General features: G+C 43.0%; 1 protein-coding gene across 1 annotated transcript in view; it reads right to left on the minus strand.

Moving 5' to 3' along the window:
• SCML2 (Scm polycomb group protein like 2) overlaps positions 1 to 19,440 on the minus strand; it is a gene marked incomplete at both ends in the record, with an annotated part of 55,265 nt that overhangs the window by 8,915 nt on the left and 26,910 nt on the right. The window contains 4 exons of the mRNA XM_084305888.1: positions 13 to 195; positions 4,242 to 4,445; positions 6,381 to 6,516; positions 11,086 to 11,336. Coding sequence (XP_084162014.1) covers positions 13 to 195; positions 4,242 to 4,445; positions 6,381 to 6,516; positions 11,086 to 11,336 — 774 coding nt within the window. The remainder of the gene's footprint in view (positions 1 to 12; positions 196 to 4,241; positions 4,446 to 6,380; positions 6,517 to 11,085; positions 11,337 to 19,440) is intronic.

Genomic DNA, 19,440 nt, shown 5'->3' on the forward strand with positions numbered 1-19,440 from the left:
GCTTAATAGTACCTGGTTTGTTCCTGTCATACTCCGTAGGGCTATGCGCACATCCCATGTAAGGGCTGAAGGGCTGGCTACTGAAAAGATTATCACACTGCAGACTGTGGCAGAGTTTTTCCAAGAAACGTAGGACAAACGATGCGCTGTTTACAGAAGGAAGATTGATGGCGTGCTTCTCCCCATCAAAGGAAGCTGTGAACAAGAAGACGATGTCAAACATCCCCCAAGCATCATGAAGTATAACAAAACACCACCAAGGAAAGGACCTTTGATTTAAACAATGCAAGACATGAGAGGAGTAAACAATCGTTCCGATATTTAACAAATTTATCTCCAAAGGACTGATTCGACCTTCTGTTGGATCCATGCCACTTTAAATTTGCTCTATGGGAACTTACGTTAATAAAATAACTCTGGATTCACACCAGCATAACAAAACGAAACCTTATGGATAATTTCTATTGTCTGCTTTATAAAGCAGTAACCTCTGCACCACCTATTTGCAGGAGAAAACATAGAAAAGACCCATTGCAGTTTTTTGCTGGGAAAAAAAAAAAAAAAAAAAAGGGCAGGAAGCAAGAGATTTTATTTATTTTATTTTATTTATTTATTTATTTATTTTAACATTTCTAACTGAACTGAGCTTAGTTGGGGTATTATGCTGGCATCCATTGCCACTGAAATTCTGACTGCAGAAGCTGTTTTGCCATTTGATCTTTTACCATTGGAGAAATCTGTCCTGCTGTCAGCGCTGCAGCGGTCAGGCTCCCATTTATTTCAACAGGAGCAAGGTGGCAGAGACACCACAACAACAGGCTCGAATGAGCAATTACGAAGAGATTGGACATGTGCCAGCGTCTTTTATTCGTTGACTTCCTTCCTCATCCCCCAAACATTCAGACTGATGTTGTTAATGGTATTTGCCTCTTCTGTGACAGTTGGTAAGATTCGGAAGGACTGAATCTTGCAAGCACCACCGGTACACAGATAAACGATCACCATTACATTAGCTGGATGTAGTTATTTCTGATTACATTACAGCGAAACAGGACCAGACTTGTAACTTATGCTTAGGGTTGCGAAGAAGTAGCATAGACACCAGGTTTATGCATCGATTTGTCTTCTTGGGTTTTCAGCCTATCAAGCAGCTTTCTGTTTTTAGCACGATGACAAGCAGAGCTGTAGAGGATCACGTTTTGTTGGTGGCAGATGCATTTTCAAAAATGAACCAAAAAAACAGAAAACCACAAAAAAAACAGAAATGACAAGGAAGTCTTTAGTTACAGATCTGAGGCAAGGGATATTTCCATACTGTGTTACAGAAGAGGCGATAACATAGGGAAAAATAAAGAAAACGCCCAAGCTTTAGCATATTTTAGGCTTCCTTAGGAAATCACAAGTGTGACTTACACTGCCAACGTAAGCAAGCTTATGATTAGAATTAATGGGAGAACACAGGTGAGCATCAACAATAACGTGCTACCTCTTGTGTGCTTTCATGACCCAACACAAGTGCCTAAAATTTAAGAGTCAGTACCACAGGGACAAGCCCCGGACCCGCAGGTTTCCGTAGCCCATTCATTTTTTCCAGTCTCCAATGCTGAGATGAAATCCTGCTGACTCACATGTGGCTCAGCCACGAGGTTCCCTACCTCCTGCTTGGGGAAGGGGTCTCTGCTGGCGTATTTCTGCTTGCAGCTCGACCCGTTTGGAGAGCAAATGGGCTGTGAGACCTAGCACAGGCTGCTCTCCTGGTATTTACTGCAAGGTAGTGCTGTCAGCTCCAACCACAATTTAAAACGCTTTATAATAGCCTTACAGGTAGTCTTATATGGCCTTGGGGAAATTACTTGTTCTCCACATCTTAATGTCTCATTTTGAAAAGAAGCATTGAAAAGAACAATATTATCTTTGAGTTGTCAAGAGGATAAAGCAAGAAACATCCGAAGCCATCTGACCGCCCCAACAAGGCAGACCATGGGAAAAATCCACAAGTAAGGGTTCAGTCAGTGCAAACACAGCTCCCTCCTACTCCAAACCCCCGAGGGCAACCACAGGAACTCCAAGCAAAGGAGAGGGATCCAGATCCACACAGCTCTGCTCGGGGATACAGCACATGCTTCTTACTTCCTAGATAAATGCCAGGGCTGAAAATAAAAAGGAGTACTTCCGAGGTGCAATAACCTCGGCATTTAACGACAAATAAAGAGGGAATGGAGCTTGTTTGTGCAATCCCAGCCCATGGGATGAAAAGTCATTCGCATTTCTTTACTTTCCATTGTGTAGGCATGTTTTAAACAGAAAGCTAGGAGAAAGGCTGAGAGCGAAACTATCAGACAAATGTGTTCGTCTGATAGTGAAGAAAATCACCCAAGAGACTGATTTAATTCTCTGCTTGAGAAGATTTATCTGAAACTCAGACTATTTCATCCACCAAATGCCACAGTCTCAGAGCTACGAGGGGAAAAAAAGAGGCTGACACTACCACCATGAGTGGGCTTGTTAATCAAGCCTCTAATTTCCTTTCAGTTGCATTCGCCTGAATTGAAACCTTATGCATCAAGCAAAAATAAAATGGTTTGTGTTTCTGTTTTGAGTAAGAAAAGAGGGAAAAAAGCTAAATTCAACTCCATTCAAAACAATTATTTTCTCTGGCAGCTGAACCAAAGAACCCACTAATTATTCACACATATTCCAGAAAGATTATTTTATCCATGTCCCAGCATACAGCTTCCTCCTATGGCAGATACAATACGTGCCATTAAAGTTTGTGAGTCCACAGAAGATTTAGATTTCTTTGCTTAGTCTCTGATGCAACAAATTATTTTTCTTGCTAGTCTCAAGAAAAGAAAAAAAAAGAAAAAAGCCTACGCTAAAAACACTTTCAAACAAATTTCTACGAGAAAACACAATTTCATTCTCTCATTTTGTTCTACTGTTTATTTTCTGTTTTTCCATGATGCTCACAAGCACAGCCGGCCGTAATGTGCTACATTAACCTAAGTCACATTTTGTGCTTCTCAAAATGTATCACACGAAAATTTCTGATCAAACGACACGGAGTTTTAAGTGTTTGTTCACCCAGTTTTTCAGAGACCTGCCTGACAAGCTGATGGGAAGGCAGGAGCTCAAGACCACAAGAAACTCACTGGAGTCTTGTGGCTCTAACACCTGAGTGAGCTGCAGGACTGAGCTTCGGGAGCAATCTACAGAGCGAGGTTCCTCAACTCCAGGGCTACTGAGCAGGGCTACTGAATCCAGGCCTTGTAGTGAAGCCTGGTGTAACCCAGCAATTCCTTTTCCTACAGAATTTTTGAATGTAAATAAATAAGAACTACACAGCAAAGAAAAAGCACCCATTTTGTGAACAAACTCATGGGGATACATAGGCAAGGACTACTGAAGTTCTGCTCCATGCAGGTCAGGGTACTATGTTTTAAATATCGTTAGACAGCAACATCTTTTATGAGGATTTAATTAAACCTGTATCCCACTAATCATCTTTCACATCTGGTGTTAATGTAAGGAGATTAAAGTAATGCAAAGTCTTTTTACTACCAGTGATGGAATTATGAATTGATGTGCTAACTGCTCTGCAGAATATTTCCTAGCCCAGAAAGAAAAAAAACGTCAAGCAGCAGCTATTCAGTTTGAGATATATGGGTAATTTATCTGTAGACCTGCCATTAATATGTAGCAGAGATAAACCTATTCCTTAATAGAGGACATAGGTGGATGAACACTGACCTAAGAGACTGGGGAACGGGGGAAGGGAAGAAGCAGCAAATTTAACATGTGGAATCACTTGCCTGGAAGCTAAACAGATTAGTTGGAAACTTTTCACCCACTTGCTTAAGGCATTAAGAACACAAATACTATGTATGGATAAGATTATGCGAATGACTTGAATTAATAAATCTGATATTTCCCTTGCACTGAGCTTACTTGACAAATGTTTGGCTGCAGCTGTTAAATGAGGTGCACAAGCTCTACTTACAGGAACCTAACTGCAGAGTGTACATGGAATTTAACTTCTCTATTGCTGAATTCTAATTTAAGAATTGTTCAGAACATCCTCGGCCCACGCTGAGATAAATTACACTCCACCAGTGCTCTCTTAATAACAGAGTTCCCAAGTATATACTCTTGACTGTGCTTATGCGTTACAAAAATGATACAAACTCCCTGCAGTTCCTTCCCCTGTTGCGAAGAAACAGAAATCAAATGTCTTCACGTACCAGTTATCATCTCCCCTCCGTGATGGCCAGATTTCAGAAATCCAAAGACGGTCTTGGATTGGTAGGCACAATCCACACAAGCCTGTACAGCCTGCTGAAGTACCACATTGACAGGACCCGGCCCAAAGTGATCTGGAAGCTGCTGAACTTTCTTCTTATCCAGGTGAGGCCCAGAATTTCCATGCTTGTTGACATAGACACACACTGCAAAAGAAGGAGCCGTGTGAACTGTAGAGTACTTCTGCTTTAATCACAGCTGGTGCGCACGGAAGAATAGAGACACGTTTCACACGCCTGAACTGCAAGCTGTTTCTGCAGTTTGAGTCTTGCTGACAAGATGTACCGCTCAGCCCAAAGTGGAACACACATACCATCATGCATGCATACTTTCTGAGCATGCAGCAAGTTCTCTCTCTGCATTCTGTTGAGGTTCTCCTGCCTCAGTCCCATAGCCGCTTCCCTCTGATCCCTACAGCCCTTCTCTACCCTGCCAAGGAAACAAAGCCGTCACAATCTGTGCTCTTCTTTTGACTCATCTCTATTCACACCCCGGTACCAATAAAGTAAAAACTACCGGCAAGTCCTCTGAAGTACCAAAAATCAATTCTAAAAAGCTGGCCTTAGCAAATTGCTTCCTTTTTTTCCCCCTCATATTTGAGAAGCTGCCACAAACCAAACCCTAAGGCATATGCCTGCCATGGATGCCCGTTCAGAAGCACCCAGGCAGCATTGCCACGTGCAGGTATGATGGCCAGCATCCCTACCCTCAGCAGCCCCAAACCACTCGTGTATGATTACCATACTACAGCTTGGCCTTCTCTGCTAAATAAAACGAACACGCTTCTCTGAAAACTGTGCGAGGTGGTTTAAAGCTTATCACAGAAGCAAACCAGACTTTCGAAAATACTTTTTACAGGGACTACGAAAACCTTTCAAAATGAACAACACTGTAAAAAAGTAAGAGGAAAAGACATAATTGAAGATTTTTTATTTTTCATTCTTTTTGACTATTATATGGCCAGGATGCACCCAAGGCACTATTATAGCTTAAAGAAAAAACGTCTTTCTGTGCTGATTAAGCAGACAACCTAAGCATTCGCTATACAAAAGGCTGCCACGTTCTCTTAACCGTAGTGCTATTCGGGCTTAGTTAAAAACATTTGACTTTTATAAATGAAACATTTCTGTGAAGCGTTTCAATGATCTTCTATCTTCATGCATATCAGCTTACTCTCTGATGTCTTCATATTGGAGGATGCATCCTTGTATGAATTAAAAAAAAGATACAAATCAGCAAAAAGAGTTTTTGTGACATCTTCTGTCTGATCTCAGTAACAACTGAATCCTGCAAGGTTTATGTTCCTAGGAAACACATAGGTATTTTCCCCTCATCCATCACTGAAGCTGGGATTGAGAAGGGCCTGACAACTTCTATTGTAAGAACAGTTTTTAAATGTCAAAAGTACCCCAAACAAAATTATCACAATTTATAGACTTTTTAGAAAGTTCTGAGATTTCAGTTGACAACATACAAATTGTTTCATTACAGGGTTACAGGTTCCTCAACGAGTTCGCTCATTAAGTAGCTTATTTTTGTTTTGCCAACCCTGTTTAAGATACTTTTCATTGCTCTTAACTTTGCTTGTTTGGGGAGGAGGGACTTACTTCCCCTGATCGCCTTAACTTGGTTTTAATGGAATTGCTTTTATAATGTAAGGCTACAGAGAGACAAAATCTCACTTTTGTTTTTTGATAGTCAAGTGTGAATGATTCTTGAGTATCATATTGGTTTTTCAGCTACATCTGCTCCCTTTTCATATATTGAGGAGTGCAACAGACATGGAAGAACCACGCAGTTTCTCTTTCAGACAGAAACAAACTAGTCTCGTTTGTACTAGTCTAGCACTAGCCAGGTCTTGTAGATCTACCAAAAATCTCTCTGTTCCACCACTTCTTGCTATAATGCAGGCATTTAAATACTAGTTGTGCACAGCAACCTACAAATACCTTAAAAAAAGAGTAGGCGAGTAATTATTTGCTGTAATAAGTTTATAGTGTATTTTCCATAAAATGACATAACTATTTTTCTTGAAATGGAAGCAATTTCACACTGAAAATGTCATTATTTTTTCCTTTTACCTGTGGATATAACTGCTGCAGTTGCACCAGATAAACTAACTCCATCTTTAAGTATCTGTGTAGTGCCACTGTCCCCATCAGGAGAAGAAAGAGGAGAAGGTGGTGCGGAAGACAGTTGTTCTGGGAAGACTTTTTTCTGTTTCAAGAAAAAAAAACAAAAAAAACAAAGTCAAAATGTTTAATGCTTTTTAAGTAGCATACTAACCCTTTCTACTATCAGTTATCATACTACTAGGAGTGTGTGTAGCTCCTTATTACAGAAGTACCACACACTGCAAAGACGATGAAATCCAGGAAAGGAAACCCAGGAACTGCTCATTTGCATTGACAGCTACTTGAGTGAAGTAGCAGAAGACAAATGACTTAAAAAGAAACCCACCTCTACCTGAGAAGGAGCAGAAAAACAATGAGTTTTTATGTATCCATTCATGACCCTTCTACATTTTACGAATCACAGAAGAGGTGTTTTGGATTACTTTCCTGGCCATATTCTTCCAATCATCTGGGTTTATCATAACTCCAATAAATTAACTGGGCCATGTATATATTCACATATAAATCCTGATTCAAATTCAGCTGTCAGCTTTACAGTGCATCTACATTTTCCTTCAACTTGTTTCAAACGGGCTGAAATTCTCAACTAATCACTTTCAGGAATGGGTGTTTGACGCAAGATATCAAATAAACCCGTAGTTATAATCCAGTCACATGGGTTGCCAAAACATTCTTCTTTTCCCAAACCAAACTTATTTGCAGCCTATCATATGACAGACAACCAGAGCTCATAGCCCAAGGACTTGGAAATTGGTCAGCATGCCTTACCTTCCAGCTGAGGAAAAGCAAATGGTGGTGTAATTTGGTTTGGGCTGGGATTTAGGAAAGAGATATACATGAGAAAGGCACTTCTAACGTGCTCTGACGTGTTATGAAAAATGCACAGAAATAACAGAAGCAATTAACTGGAAAATAGTTCTTCACCTCTTCCTACACCATTTATTTTTGCCTGAGAACAGGTTATGTCCTCATTTTCTTACCTACCACAAAAGAATAGGAAGGGAAGAGGTTACCCAAGGTCTCGACACTGCTGAAGGCAGCGGAGACCTGGCTACTCTGGATTGACTCTGGTGGTCTGACATTGTTCTGTAGTTAAGAGAAAAATCAGTCAGTTCCCTAAGAGAAGCATCCATTTATCAGCAACCACTCTTACAAGCACAGTATTTACTAAATAATACATAAAAAATCATGCAGTAAGCAATCAAAACACACACCTTCCTAAGAGCAACGGTGCTTAACCTCCGCAGAACACCTACAGAGAATAAACTGATTTCCTTCCAAAACCCACAGCACATTAAAGAAAATTTCTGTGCTCATTACAGATCAGAGAAAATACACTTGGCTGTAGAAACTATTTGACAACACGGTACTGGAGGGAATCACCATGAACACAAGAGAGAGACTGCCAAGGTTTGGCGCTGCTTTGTGAGTGAGTGGCTCAGGTCAAACACCGAGCCAAACATTGATGTATGGCTTGTCAGAAACTGCCCATGCATCTTAACGCCGGGAAGCAGAAAGGTCTCATCCTCAGCACTGAGAATCTCCTCCTTAACACAGAGAACAAAAATGCAGTTAGGAAGTCTGGGCTTTTGATCTGAAGCCTGACATTCCTGAAGCCTCTCCGGAGAAGGGACTCGCCAGGGGACCAGTTGGCTGTTGTCATGCCGCAAAATACCAGTGGTCGAGTCGAGAGGGACACGGAGGGAGGCAACGGGAGAAATGAGGCATGAAAACAAAATGCAAACACCAAGCTAAGAAGAACTACCTACCAGCCACACAAACACCTAAGTGATTTCTTACCTTGTCCTTTCCTTATTTCGGAAGACATGTTTTGGAAATACAGCATATCGTGCTTGTTCAACTGAGGTTCTCATTTTGCAACCCCAAACAGAGGAGCAGCAAACCTACGTCCTCCCAGCAGAGCCCAGCAGATTTGCCTGGTCCGAGTTTTACCACCTAGCCCTGCACGCCATCCAGCCCTCACTGACTGCACAGACCTGATGTGGATGCTGCTCTTGTGGGGTCAGATTTAGGGCTGTGATCCACACTCAGTCCAAGGCCCTTCCTCGAGAAGTACGTGTTAATCAGTGGGTCTGGAAGGAATGCTTGGCTTTGTTCTGCAAAGTGTACTTTAAAAAGCGATGGAAGAGATGCAAGAAGATTTCTGCTTCATTGTGACAGAATTAAAAAAAAAAACAACAAACATACAGTGCACGCTGTGGGTTGGGAATGGGAAATAAAACCCATCACGCATGTCATCCTCATGGAGAAGCTTAGAATACGTTTAAATAAAGGAGAAAATGACAAGACAGCTTAATGCTCCTAGCTGTATAATACAAATTAATACCTGCACGATGATAAACATAGCAGCATAATGAGTTTAAAAAGGCAGAGCCCCAGACTGCCTCTTCAGTGTAAGAGTTAAGAAGCTGAACAAATCTATACTCCATCAGGCATAGACCAACCTCCCCAAACACACAGCCAGCTCACATCTGGAGCACAACTGCAGTCTGAAAAAGTGGGTGGTTTCTTTTTGTATCAGTCTTAAAAAAAAAAAAAAAAAAAAGGCATTTAAAACTCTAAGCACATTATCACTTACACTACTTTGTGTACACATTGTGAAGTGTGTAAACCCTGTGGCCCTCTGTGTCAAATACACCCCACAGATACAGAGCTCCCACAGAGTGATTCCCTCTCCTCGCCCATACAGCACCAGGTATAACGCTGCAAAGACTGCACGTGTGTGTAACGTCTTGGCAATCCTACCACGTACTTTAGCAATAGAAACTTTCCATGGCTTCTCAAAAGGAGCTCATTTTTAAAGTTTTTAATGCAGAAGTTACTATAGTGATAGGCCGAGTTAGATGGATAGCTCCTGCTCAGATCCTACAAACCTTAACTCCTGGTTCCCTGGTCCCACGGAGGAAATCAGAAGTGATTTGACCTCACACAGAGCAGGCCAAGCACAGTGCTCCACGCAGACATTTCCCATCACCCAGCCCAGAAAGCCTCTCCTAAAGGTGAGATGCCTCCAACTAGTCTCTATTTCTTTTTCGTGACAGGCAGAGGAACATAAAACTCTTACACAGAAGCACACATCCTGCTCCATCTGAGTACCTCCTTAAGATATAAAATGTGTTCAGTGATCTCCCTTAAAGCCCCTCAGATTTACAGAGAACACCCTGCCCACCAGCTCAGTCTGTCCAGGTGGGCGCAGCTTTCTTCTCTTTACCCTCTGCCTCTGGGAAGTTCCATAAACCAAGCAAGAGAGAAAGCTGGAGACCACCTGCACCAGTTTGGATGCCTGACTGGGAGGGGAAGGCAGCAGCGAGACCGCTCAGGGTTCATTTTCCAGTCCTTGGAATCATTCCTTACCCTGCTGCCATCACTTCAGCAAAGTGACTGGCTCCAGTTCTGTGCCAGCACCTTTTAGGTGTGCTCCAATAAAGGTGTTTCACTAGCACTTCACACTGACCAGCACTGACGGGAGAGGTCCCCCTTGTGCCATTCCTCCATCCCTTCACCTGCACCACCTGCAATTCTTCCTGTACGCCCACACTGACCCAGGCTGAAGGGAAAAAAAAGAAAACAACACAAAAAAGCAAAACTTCCACTTTTTGTAAAGCTGGGGGTGGATGGGGGTGAGAAAACCCAACAAAAAGCAATGCCTCCCACCCTCAACTTGTGCTAATGCAAAGCAGGGAGCAGCAGGGTGGCAGATACAAACTGTCTAGGGAAAGACACTGCAGGGCTGCTGCTTCAGAGCCCGGCCTCGACACCCTGCAGGGGCTGAACGAGCCTCAGGAAACAGACTGTGCTTCCACAGCAGCTCAGGGCTTGTCTGAATCTGCCCGGCTGTGATCCTGCCCTTCCTCACAGTAGCAGCAGCATTCGTGCTTCTCTGTGGGGATCAGATAAAGATGGGAGTAGAAGGGAGAGGTGTGTGGGCAGCTGAACCAGCCCACCCTGGGATCATTCGCCTGCCAGTGCTGGTGGAGGGGAACGGAGTGACAGCACGGCCGACCCGATGGCAGCTGGTGGTGCCCGAGCATCATCCAGCCCTCGGAGTCAGCTCTGAGGTGAAAAAGGCACCACAGCTTTCAGGCTCGCACCTGGGGAAACCCACTGCCTGGGAGGAAGCTTCGTGGTTCGTGCAGGATCCCCAGGACAAGGGGGTAGCCAAGAGATTAACATGGCAGGTCCACCTGTACACTTAAGACGCCTACATTTTGTGCCAAAACCCTCAATGCTCCTAACCCTATGTTGCTAAACATGAGACCAAAAAGTAAGTAAACTGTGTACGTATGGTTCAGTAACAAAATAATCCAGACTGAAAAGCCTAAAGGTTTCCCTGGCTCTTGGAATATTTCTGAAAATGGCTAGTCCTGAATAGTCATTTTCAACAGCAACAACTCACCCATAAATCAATCGAAATCTGTATTCCTGTTCTAGAATAAGATAATCCACAGAAGCTTATCCTAAAATATTCCAGAATAGCTAGTCTAGATCGTTTCCTATAATCAACTTCTGAAGACAGTTAAAGCCCTGAAGGCTGAAGAAAAGCCAGAAAATCAAATTAAAAAAAAAAAAATAAAAAAATTCTCACTACAAAATTTTGCAATATAAAGTAAAATAGTAGATAAGGACTAACCTTTTTTCCCGGTTTTAAACTTTTTTTCCTTGTTTTAAGATTCTCAGTATGAGAGGTGCTTTTGGTCAGGGGGATATTTTTAGGAGACCTGCCCTTCTTGGGAACTGCAGACTGTCCAGGGGGTTTGCCCCGACCTGGCTTCCTGCCTCGCTGCGCTGGTACTGGAGCAGATTTCTGTGGAGACTGCATTGAACGCCGGGTCACTTTGGAAGGGGAAGATTGGATTTTTGCACTGCTCTTTGTAATGGCAACTGAGGAAAAACAAAAACAAAAGGGAAGGGGGGGAAAAACCTCAAAATGAATGATGGAAAGCAACTTTTCTAATAAAGGCTTAAAAAAAAAAGAAAAAAAGAAAAGTGTAGTGCACAATTCACATCGTAAAAGAAATATACGTGGATAGTTTGAACTCAAGCAGTTGGCACAAAACTATTCAACTTCTTTAAAGCCAAAGAGAAAACTCTTATACCCATTAGTCTAGAGGGATTTGCCTAAGAAAAAAAGAAACACATTCAAATAAAAATTAAAAAAAAAAAAAGTATTAATCCACTCACCTTATAAATGCTTTCTGTAATTTTCATTATAACAAGCTAGAGTGCCATTCATCAAGAAGGCCTTCAAAATGCTTCTCAAGTTATACAGCCCATAATACACCCTCTCTCCCCTCTCAGAGCACTTCCCACTACCACAAGACACGCCGACTACTTCTAGGAAGCTACAAAGCGATTTGGAGCAGTGAAGAAATCATCCAACTGAAGAGGAGAAAGTGGTGCTAGGCAAAGTACCACGAATAGGCATTTGTCTGAAATGCTACTTTAGAAAGTTAAGTTCACATAATTGTACCCAGCTTTTTCTGCCAGGAGCCACCCAGACTTCAATTTTTATTTAGAAGAAGGACTTCCAAAATTAAAGCATAAAATAACATCTATATTCGTTCATAACACTGAAGTGGTTCTCTCCAATCTCCCACCGCAGTACGAAATGGAGCCGGCATGAATGTGCTGTGACTGCATTATAATTTGATGCGAACCTGCAAGCTGTAATCAGATTTCTCTGAGCTACACTTGCTAGTTAGCAATCATTTCCACCCGTCTCACCTCTCTGAAGTAATAATGATGATTTTGTTGTGACATTTCTCTTAGCAACAGATGGATTAAAACACCAGGAGGATGTCAGACAGAACCTAAGTGCATGGGCACAGCATCAGGGAGATGCCCTGCACCGTGTTACCTGCGGCCAGCACAAAGCCATAACCCAAAGAGCCCAGGAAGAGCTACGTGCTGTTTCTTGGACTGGTTGCTGGCAGACAGATGCAGAAGCTGAAAGGGAGAGGGAAGCAGAGGATGAAAATGGGAGATTTTGTGACAGCAAACCACCCTTGTTACAGGAGGTGTGGGAAAAAGGAGAACACACAGCATCTTTGAAAGCATTTCATGTCCTTATACTAAGATCAGCTGGATTTCTAGCATGATACTGTCTTTCCCACAGCCTTTTGTGGCTCCTTGATGCAGGAAAAGCTCCCCATGATCCACCCGAACTGTAAACGCTGTGAGCTTCAGGTGATGTGACCTACAAGTATTACAAGCGAGGGTCCAAGCGGGCTTTGACTGTGTCAGTCACCAGCACCTGATGCAAAGGACTACTGCAGACTAAAACTTTAACATGGGTGACTTCTAAAAAGTTAACTTTTTGGATTTTGGTGAATTTGTAACATTTCTCCCCCCCCAGACTATTAGCACATTGAGACTTTCTGGTAAGCAAATGAAACATATTATTTGAAAAGAGATCTTGTGAATATACCTGGAGATTAAGCGGCAGCTTTAACATCTCGCTGCACAAGTGATGGCCACCTCAACAGTTACCCAGCTTTACAACTGTTGTTACTTTAACTCTGAAGTTTTATTTACCTGTTACAAAGTTTTTGCAATATAAAATGTCAAGGCAAGACGAACTACACACTGCAAGCAGACTTTTTATAAAGTACACGTTCTATCGACACACGTTTCTAAAGCTGTAGGAGCATTTACATACACTGCGATTTGTCTGGTTCAGCCAAACTAATCTAATAGTCCTGAATGGCAGGTCAGGAGAAACTCCTTCATTACGGCTGGCTGCAATCCTAAGACATTAAATACAGACATTATATCCCTAGGTACCCGAGAAGGACCACCTTCTCGACGTGGAAAGCAATCGCTTTCCTTATATTTGTCTGTACCCAAACTTACTTTCATAGGCAATGACAGCTTAAAATAAACCGAGGAGAATTTTAACCACCTCCTGGCAAGGCATTAGGCTCATGTATCTGAACTGCTGAGTGACAACTTGCGTTGAGCAATGCTTCTGGAAAAGCAGACAAATATCAACTGTACGCTGTACTAAACAGTACTATATATTATGTCCTACATTAGGCTTACACGACGGTAAAATGCAGCTCTTTTTATTTAGTCATGCCACGCAATTAGGTGTTTAATAAAAGGATCATAAACTCGTAAGTAAACATGGGTTGACAAACTCCTTGTGCCTCTGCTGAAATCTCGCACACGCACATCCATTCTCCCATGGCAAATAAAGCCAGTGCTGCAGACAGAGCTGCGTGCAATGGCAGCAGGGTCTACGAGCACAGGTATGAGCTTCGACCCGCTGGGCAATCCCTTCTCCTCTCCAGGAGGATATTTACAGACAAAGAGCAACAAAGCAAGGAGTTTAACCGCTGCGGGCAGCCCTCCTGAAACACAGACAGCAAGGATTCTCAGCACAGCATCTGCCTACCTGCACACGCCAGAGGACCAAATATTAGCAGCATTAGCCATTAAGGGGGGGGCTCAGGTCCCATTTGGTATTTTTTTCTTCTGACTTAAGGCTGAAGCCGCTTTTTTCACTAGGCAGGGACTACAACAAAGCCCATGCTGCCCGGGCAGCCTCCAAGATAGCAGCAAATAAGGAGGCAGCTATTTGCATTTGTTGATTTAAGAGAGGAGAAGGGGAGGGGGAGCTGGGGGGGCAGAGGGAGACTGCTAAAGTAATTCACATATTGTCTGCAGGCTGTATTGACAGTGATCATCAGTCACCTGCTCATACTTCCTTCACCCCGGCCTTCAGAGGGAGACCAAAGGTTACGCCGGGTCAGAGGATCTGGAGGGAAATGAAAAGACATGCAAAACCTAGCTGCCAGCCCACTGCATCTGCAGACAAAGTTATCCCCACTAGACCACATGTTCCAAAAACTAAGACGTTTTAATAGTCTCATGAGGACTTGTTAAAATATATCGATGAAAAGAATAGAGAGAAAAAATGCCAAGCTCTGCTTGCAATTACTGCAGTATTTAGCTGGGATATTTACAACGGGGGAAAAAAAAAAAAAAAAAAAAAAAGCACATTTGCCTTTTCAGGATACTGCTTTGCATCACAATGCTCTTCTCATTTGCACAAACAAAATAAAGCATTTGCTTCATGCTGCTCTTCTACAAAAATATCAACCGCTCAAGTTTCAGGAGCTCGATGCGCTGTGTGGCATTCTTTCCCAAGTCTCTTATTTAGATCCAAAAAGCTCTACTGCTGTCCTCAGCGACGGGAGACCGGAGAGCAGCCTACATAAACATGCTTTTCCATTGCAATGTTAGCAACTAAAGGGAGTTTTCAAAGGCTGCCGAGTTCTAGTTGCTCTATGGAGCTAGCAAAGGCCACAGATGACGATGCCCATGCAATACACCAAGAGCTTTCATACTGCTAATGACTGCTTGTTCTGAACTTTTTTTTTCCCCCCCCAAAAAAATAAAAAATCACTCTTGTGAGAATCCAGCACCTATGAGCTTTGTATCCAGCATATTTAAGAGAAATGCACAACCCAAATGTCCTGGAACCCACGCCCTAAAGATGCGTTACCACCATCCTTCATTCGTGCAAGCAGATCCGCTGGAGTCAACTGAGCTTATTTACACGAGAAGGGTATCAGGCTTCAGATGAGGGCCAAACGCCACATGAAGGAACGCAAAATTTAACCCCATAACATTATCCCCAAGATCTCTTGCTAGAATAAGTCAGATACTTGAAGACAACTGAAATCTGAAGCTACTGAGAAGCTCTAGCACTTGGGAAGGGGATGGGGCAGATGACGGCTCCGAATCCTCATGCAATTCTAATTATTAAAATTCCCTCAAATAATCCACAGCGACAGTGTCACTCTACCTCTTTAGCTAAAGCCAAAGAAAAAAAAGCTCCCAATTTGTAGTATTTAAACATTTTAAATCCACCATTCGGTTAGCATCACAGAGTCTTCAGAAAGCTGCAGTGAGATCGCATGAAGCAAGGTACGGGCCCATTTTGCCATGCACTCCGTGAACACAGCGTTGCTTCCTCGGGTGAACGTGCCAATTAGGACAGTAAAAACAGTAACTCGGTGCTTAAACCAGCATTTCTTTCAAGACAGAAATTATTCTGTTCCTACTGCAGTACTGTTGATACGCCCCCACTGAGGAAGAAGCTGAATGCTGAATATAAAAGCCTGGCCTTTCTCTCATCTACCAGATACAAAAAATAAATAAAAAAATAAAAAATGAGGGAAAGAGATTGAGCAACTTACCCTAAATCCATGTGAGAATCCCACAGTGGAAGCAATGGAAACTGACTTCTTGAATTCAAGCCCAGGGTTTTAACTATAAAATTAACCTTTCATTCACTAAGTATTTATTGTGATAGTTTTGACAAACTGGGAAAGGAAGTGGAAAAGATTAGCAAGTTCTCCAAATAGCTTACTGTCACAGGTTTGTTAATGGGAGTTTGCCACAGGAAGCATGGCAAAGCCCACCTCTACCCAGCAGGTACAAGTTTTAGCATCGTGGTTCTTGATGCTGCTACTTATTCTGTCCAGTTTTTGTCATTATTGCTCCCCACAGACCATCACCAAGATGAAAGGTGGGCCCCAGGTGAGACAAAACGCCACAAGCTTCAGGGGGTAGCTTATGTGTACTAACACGGTAAATTGAAATTCACTCAGTCCCATCCACCAGTTGGACAACACAACCCCTCATGACATCAGTATCCAGGAGACCTCCATAAGAGGTCTTGACTTGTGCTGCAAGTGGGGCCTGGCTGAACAGGGAACTCTTGGAAGCAGGGCAGAGAAAGAAAATACATGACCTCAAGAAGCAAGGCCTGGCTTCAGAGGGAGAGGACAGAGCAGCAGCCCACATCTGCAGGGAGAAAACGAGAAAAGCCAAAGCTCACCTTGAGTCGACACTGGCCAGTGTGGTGTTAAGACAACAAAAAAGGCTTTTTCAGGTACACCAACAGCAGGAGGAGGTCAAAGGAAAACACGAGACCGATGCTTGAAGCAGATAGTCACCTAATAAGAAAGGTTAAGTATTTTTTGCCTTTTTTTTGCCTCAGCATTTAACAGTAACAACAGATCTTGGGCTGCCAGGTCCTCAGAGTTGTAGGACCACGACTGTGGAAACAATGGCTTTCCATCTGTGATCACCAGAACTGTAGGAAGAGTTGTAGCAGCTCCATGTTCTTACGTCCACGGGGTGAGATGGGATTCACCCCAGGGTGCTGAAGGAGTTTGTGGATGCTACAAGCTGGACCCCTCTCAACAATTCAGCCAAGGTCGTGGGAGCCTGGAGAGGTCTCTGCTGCCTGGAAGCTGGCCAGTGTTATACCCATCCACAAAAAGGGCATGGGAGAGGGCCCAGGGAACTACAGACCTGTTAGTCTAACCCCAGTCCTGAGAAAAGTTATGCAGAAAAGTGTCCAGGGGGATACTGAGAGGCACTTAAAGAACAAAGCTATGACCAGGCACAGTCAACATGAGTTCGCCATGGGAAAGTCCTGCCTGAGCCACTTATCTCCTTCCACGATAAGGTCACCCACTCGGCGGGTGAGGGAAAGGCAGGCAGCAGACGTAATCCTTCTGGATTTTAGTGAGGCCTTTAGTCCTGGCCCTCACAGCATCCTTCTGAGCAAGTTGTCCAACTGTGAGCATCTTTGGCAACGAGAGGAGGCCCAGAGGTGCCCTCACTGCTCTCTGCAGCCTCCTGAGGAAGGGAAGCGCAGGGGGAGGCACCGACCTCCGCTCCTGTGGCCCGATGGCCAGGCACGGGCACGGCACAGAGCTGCACCAGGGAGTTCAGGCTGGGCATCGGGAAACGTTTCTGTGCCGTGAGGGTGGGCACACACTGCAACAGGCTTCCTGGGGAGCTGGGTGCTGCCCCGTGCCCGTCAGTGCTCAAGGGGTGTTTGGGCAATGCCCTCAGTGATGTGCCCTAACTGCTGGGCAGCCCTGACGTGCTCAGGCCGATGGACTCAATGGCCTCTGAAGGGCCCTTCCAACTAGACTTCCACCTCTATTCTAAGAGCAAACAAAATATTTTCCATGTAACAATCAAAAATACATGTGCTTGGAGCACTTAAGAGTTTAAAAGGAAATTACAATTACCTTAAATAAGCGTGGTAAGATAGTCAAGCAATCAGGCTTACAAATAAGGCCTCAGCTTTGGGAAAGGCAAAACCTTTATTCCTTCCTAAGCGCTTTCTGCCCTGTAGTGGCACCAACCAGGCCTTGCTGCAAGATGCCAAGAAACATTAATACCAAATTAAAAAAAAAGCTTAACATGTGAGAGAATGTAGGAAATCAGAGCGTAGCCTGAAGCACTGAGGAGTTTTCATGTACAACTCCGAAGACAGCATAAATCTGCTTACTGTGTGTGCCTAACTACTGTGACCTGTTCATGAAAAGAAGCTGGCTGCACTGAAAGCAAAAGGAAATCTCTGGCAGGATGAAATTGCACAATTTCAGCATGTTTCTTTCGCTAACGAAACTTAAGATTTACTGTACTTATCAGATTTTTTTTTTGCTACTTCGAACAATGCAGACTTTTCATAGATTCTACTGTAGCTCTCTCTAAAGTAGTTTCAATGCTGCTTTTGTTTTGTCTGCAAACATTGTGGAGCAGTACTGAAGTTTACAATGACGCTGTACATTTGCGTACAACTCTGCTGAAAATCCAGCAATCCTGACACAATTTCATTATCAACAACAGAGAAGTGCATTAAGTGCATTTTTGGTAACTAGCTTAAAGATCTGTACAAAATACTGAGATCATGTCTGAAGATTAAGTAAAACTAAATAAGAAACCATAAAACAGACAAGATATTTTTTAATCTCTACTTGGGCCTGTCTTACTCTTATCACTGCAGACAGCTTTTAGGAGGAGACCACATCATCACAGGCTGATTAGCACAGTGAAAGACAATCACTCTGGCAATAAATGCACGGAACTGGGAGAAAAGCAATGAGCTGACGCACGGTGTGGAGGGGGAAAGAGAGGAGGGAAGGAAGGGGGCTAACGATAAAAGCTAGAGTGCTTCACTGTTTTTATTTAGATTACTACATCATCTTCCCTTGTTGACCAGGACTCTTTCCTGCAGAGTGCAGAGAGCAGTTCCTGCTTCACGATTTGCTGCATCACCTCGATCTGCCAGAGATCGAACTTCAGAAGATTGTGGTGGAGCAGATAACAGGGATCTACAAAAGCTGGTCCCTCTCCAGATGCAGTTCACACCTAAATGATAGATATAACTGCAATGAAATCAATCTTTGCAGGTGAAACTACTTATTTCCTACATGGCTTGTCCCCACTTGTTCTTTTCTTCATTCTTCTGTGGAAGAGGTTTTACTTACATTACAAATAAGAAGATGGATTACCTAAACAATTGCCATTTACATGGAATGACTTAACAGTAAAACGAATTTTCACAGAAACAGCAAACCAAAATTGCTCCAAGAATCTCCAGTCATCCTGCCTTCTATTTTAATCATAAGCCTCAGATACAAGCAGCTACACTGCAATACAAAAATATTCTTAGGCATAGTAACAGCTCTCTGTTAGCCAACTGAGTAAAATAAAAATCAACATGTATAGCAGTTAAATAGAAAAGCATAAGGCGTTTGGCCCAGAAAAAGAGTTGATAGAAGAACATCCAAAAGATATCAACGTTTAAAAAGCCTTTTTAAAACGTATCAAAGGCAGAAGTTATATGGACCCAAGAGATGATCAGATTTCAGAACAAGCAATCACAGGCAGTAATCTTAAAGCAACGAGACTCAATGTTCTTCTTGCATTCACGTTCCCTCCAAGGAAGCTCACATTAGTTCCCATATCAGAACCCCTCTTCACAGGGATTTCAAGCAAGTTCATGACATGAAGTACCAGTAGCAGAGGTCAGAAATCAGAGACAAAACAAACAATAGTGGGTTGGCAGGACACACCGCCCCTAGATTAGTAAGGAAAAACGATGAAACGTCCAAGCTACTGACGGTACTGTGCAAGTTTGTCCCTAAAATTGCTTCAAATCCAAAGA

This window comes from Netta rufina, assembly GCF_964035555.1.
Source record: "Netta rufina genome assembly, chromosome: 1".
Classification (NCBI taxonomy): Eukaryota; Metazoa; Chordata; class Aves; order Anseriformes; family Anatidae; genus Netta; species Netta rufina.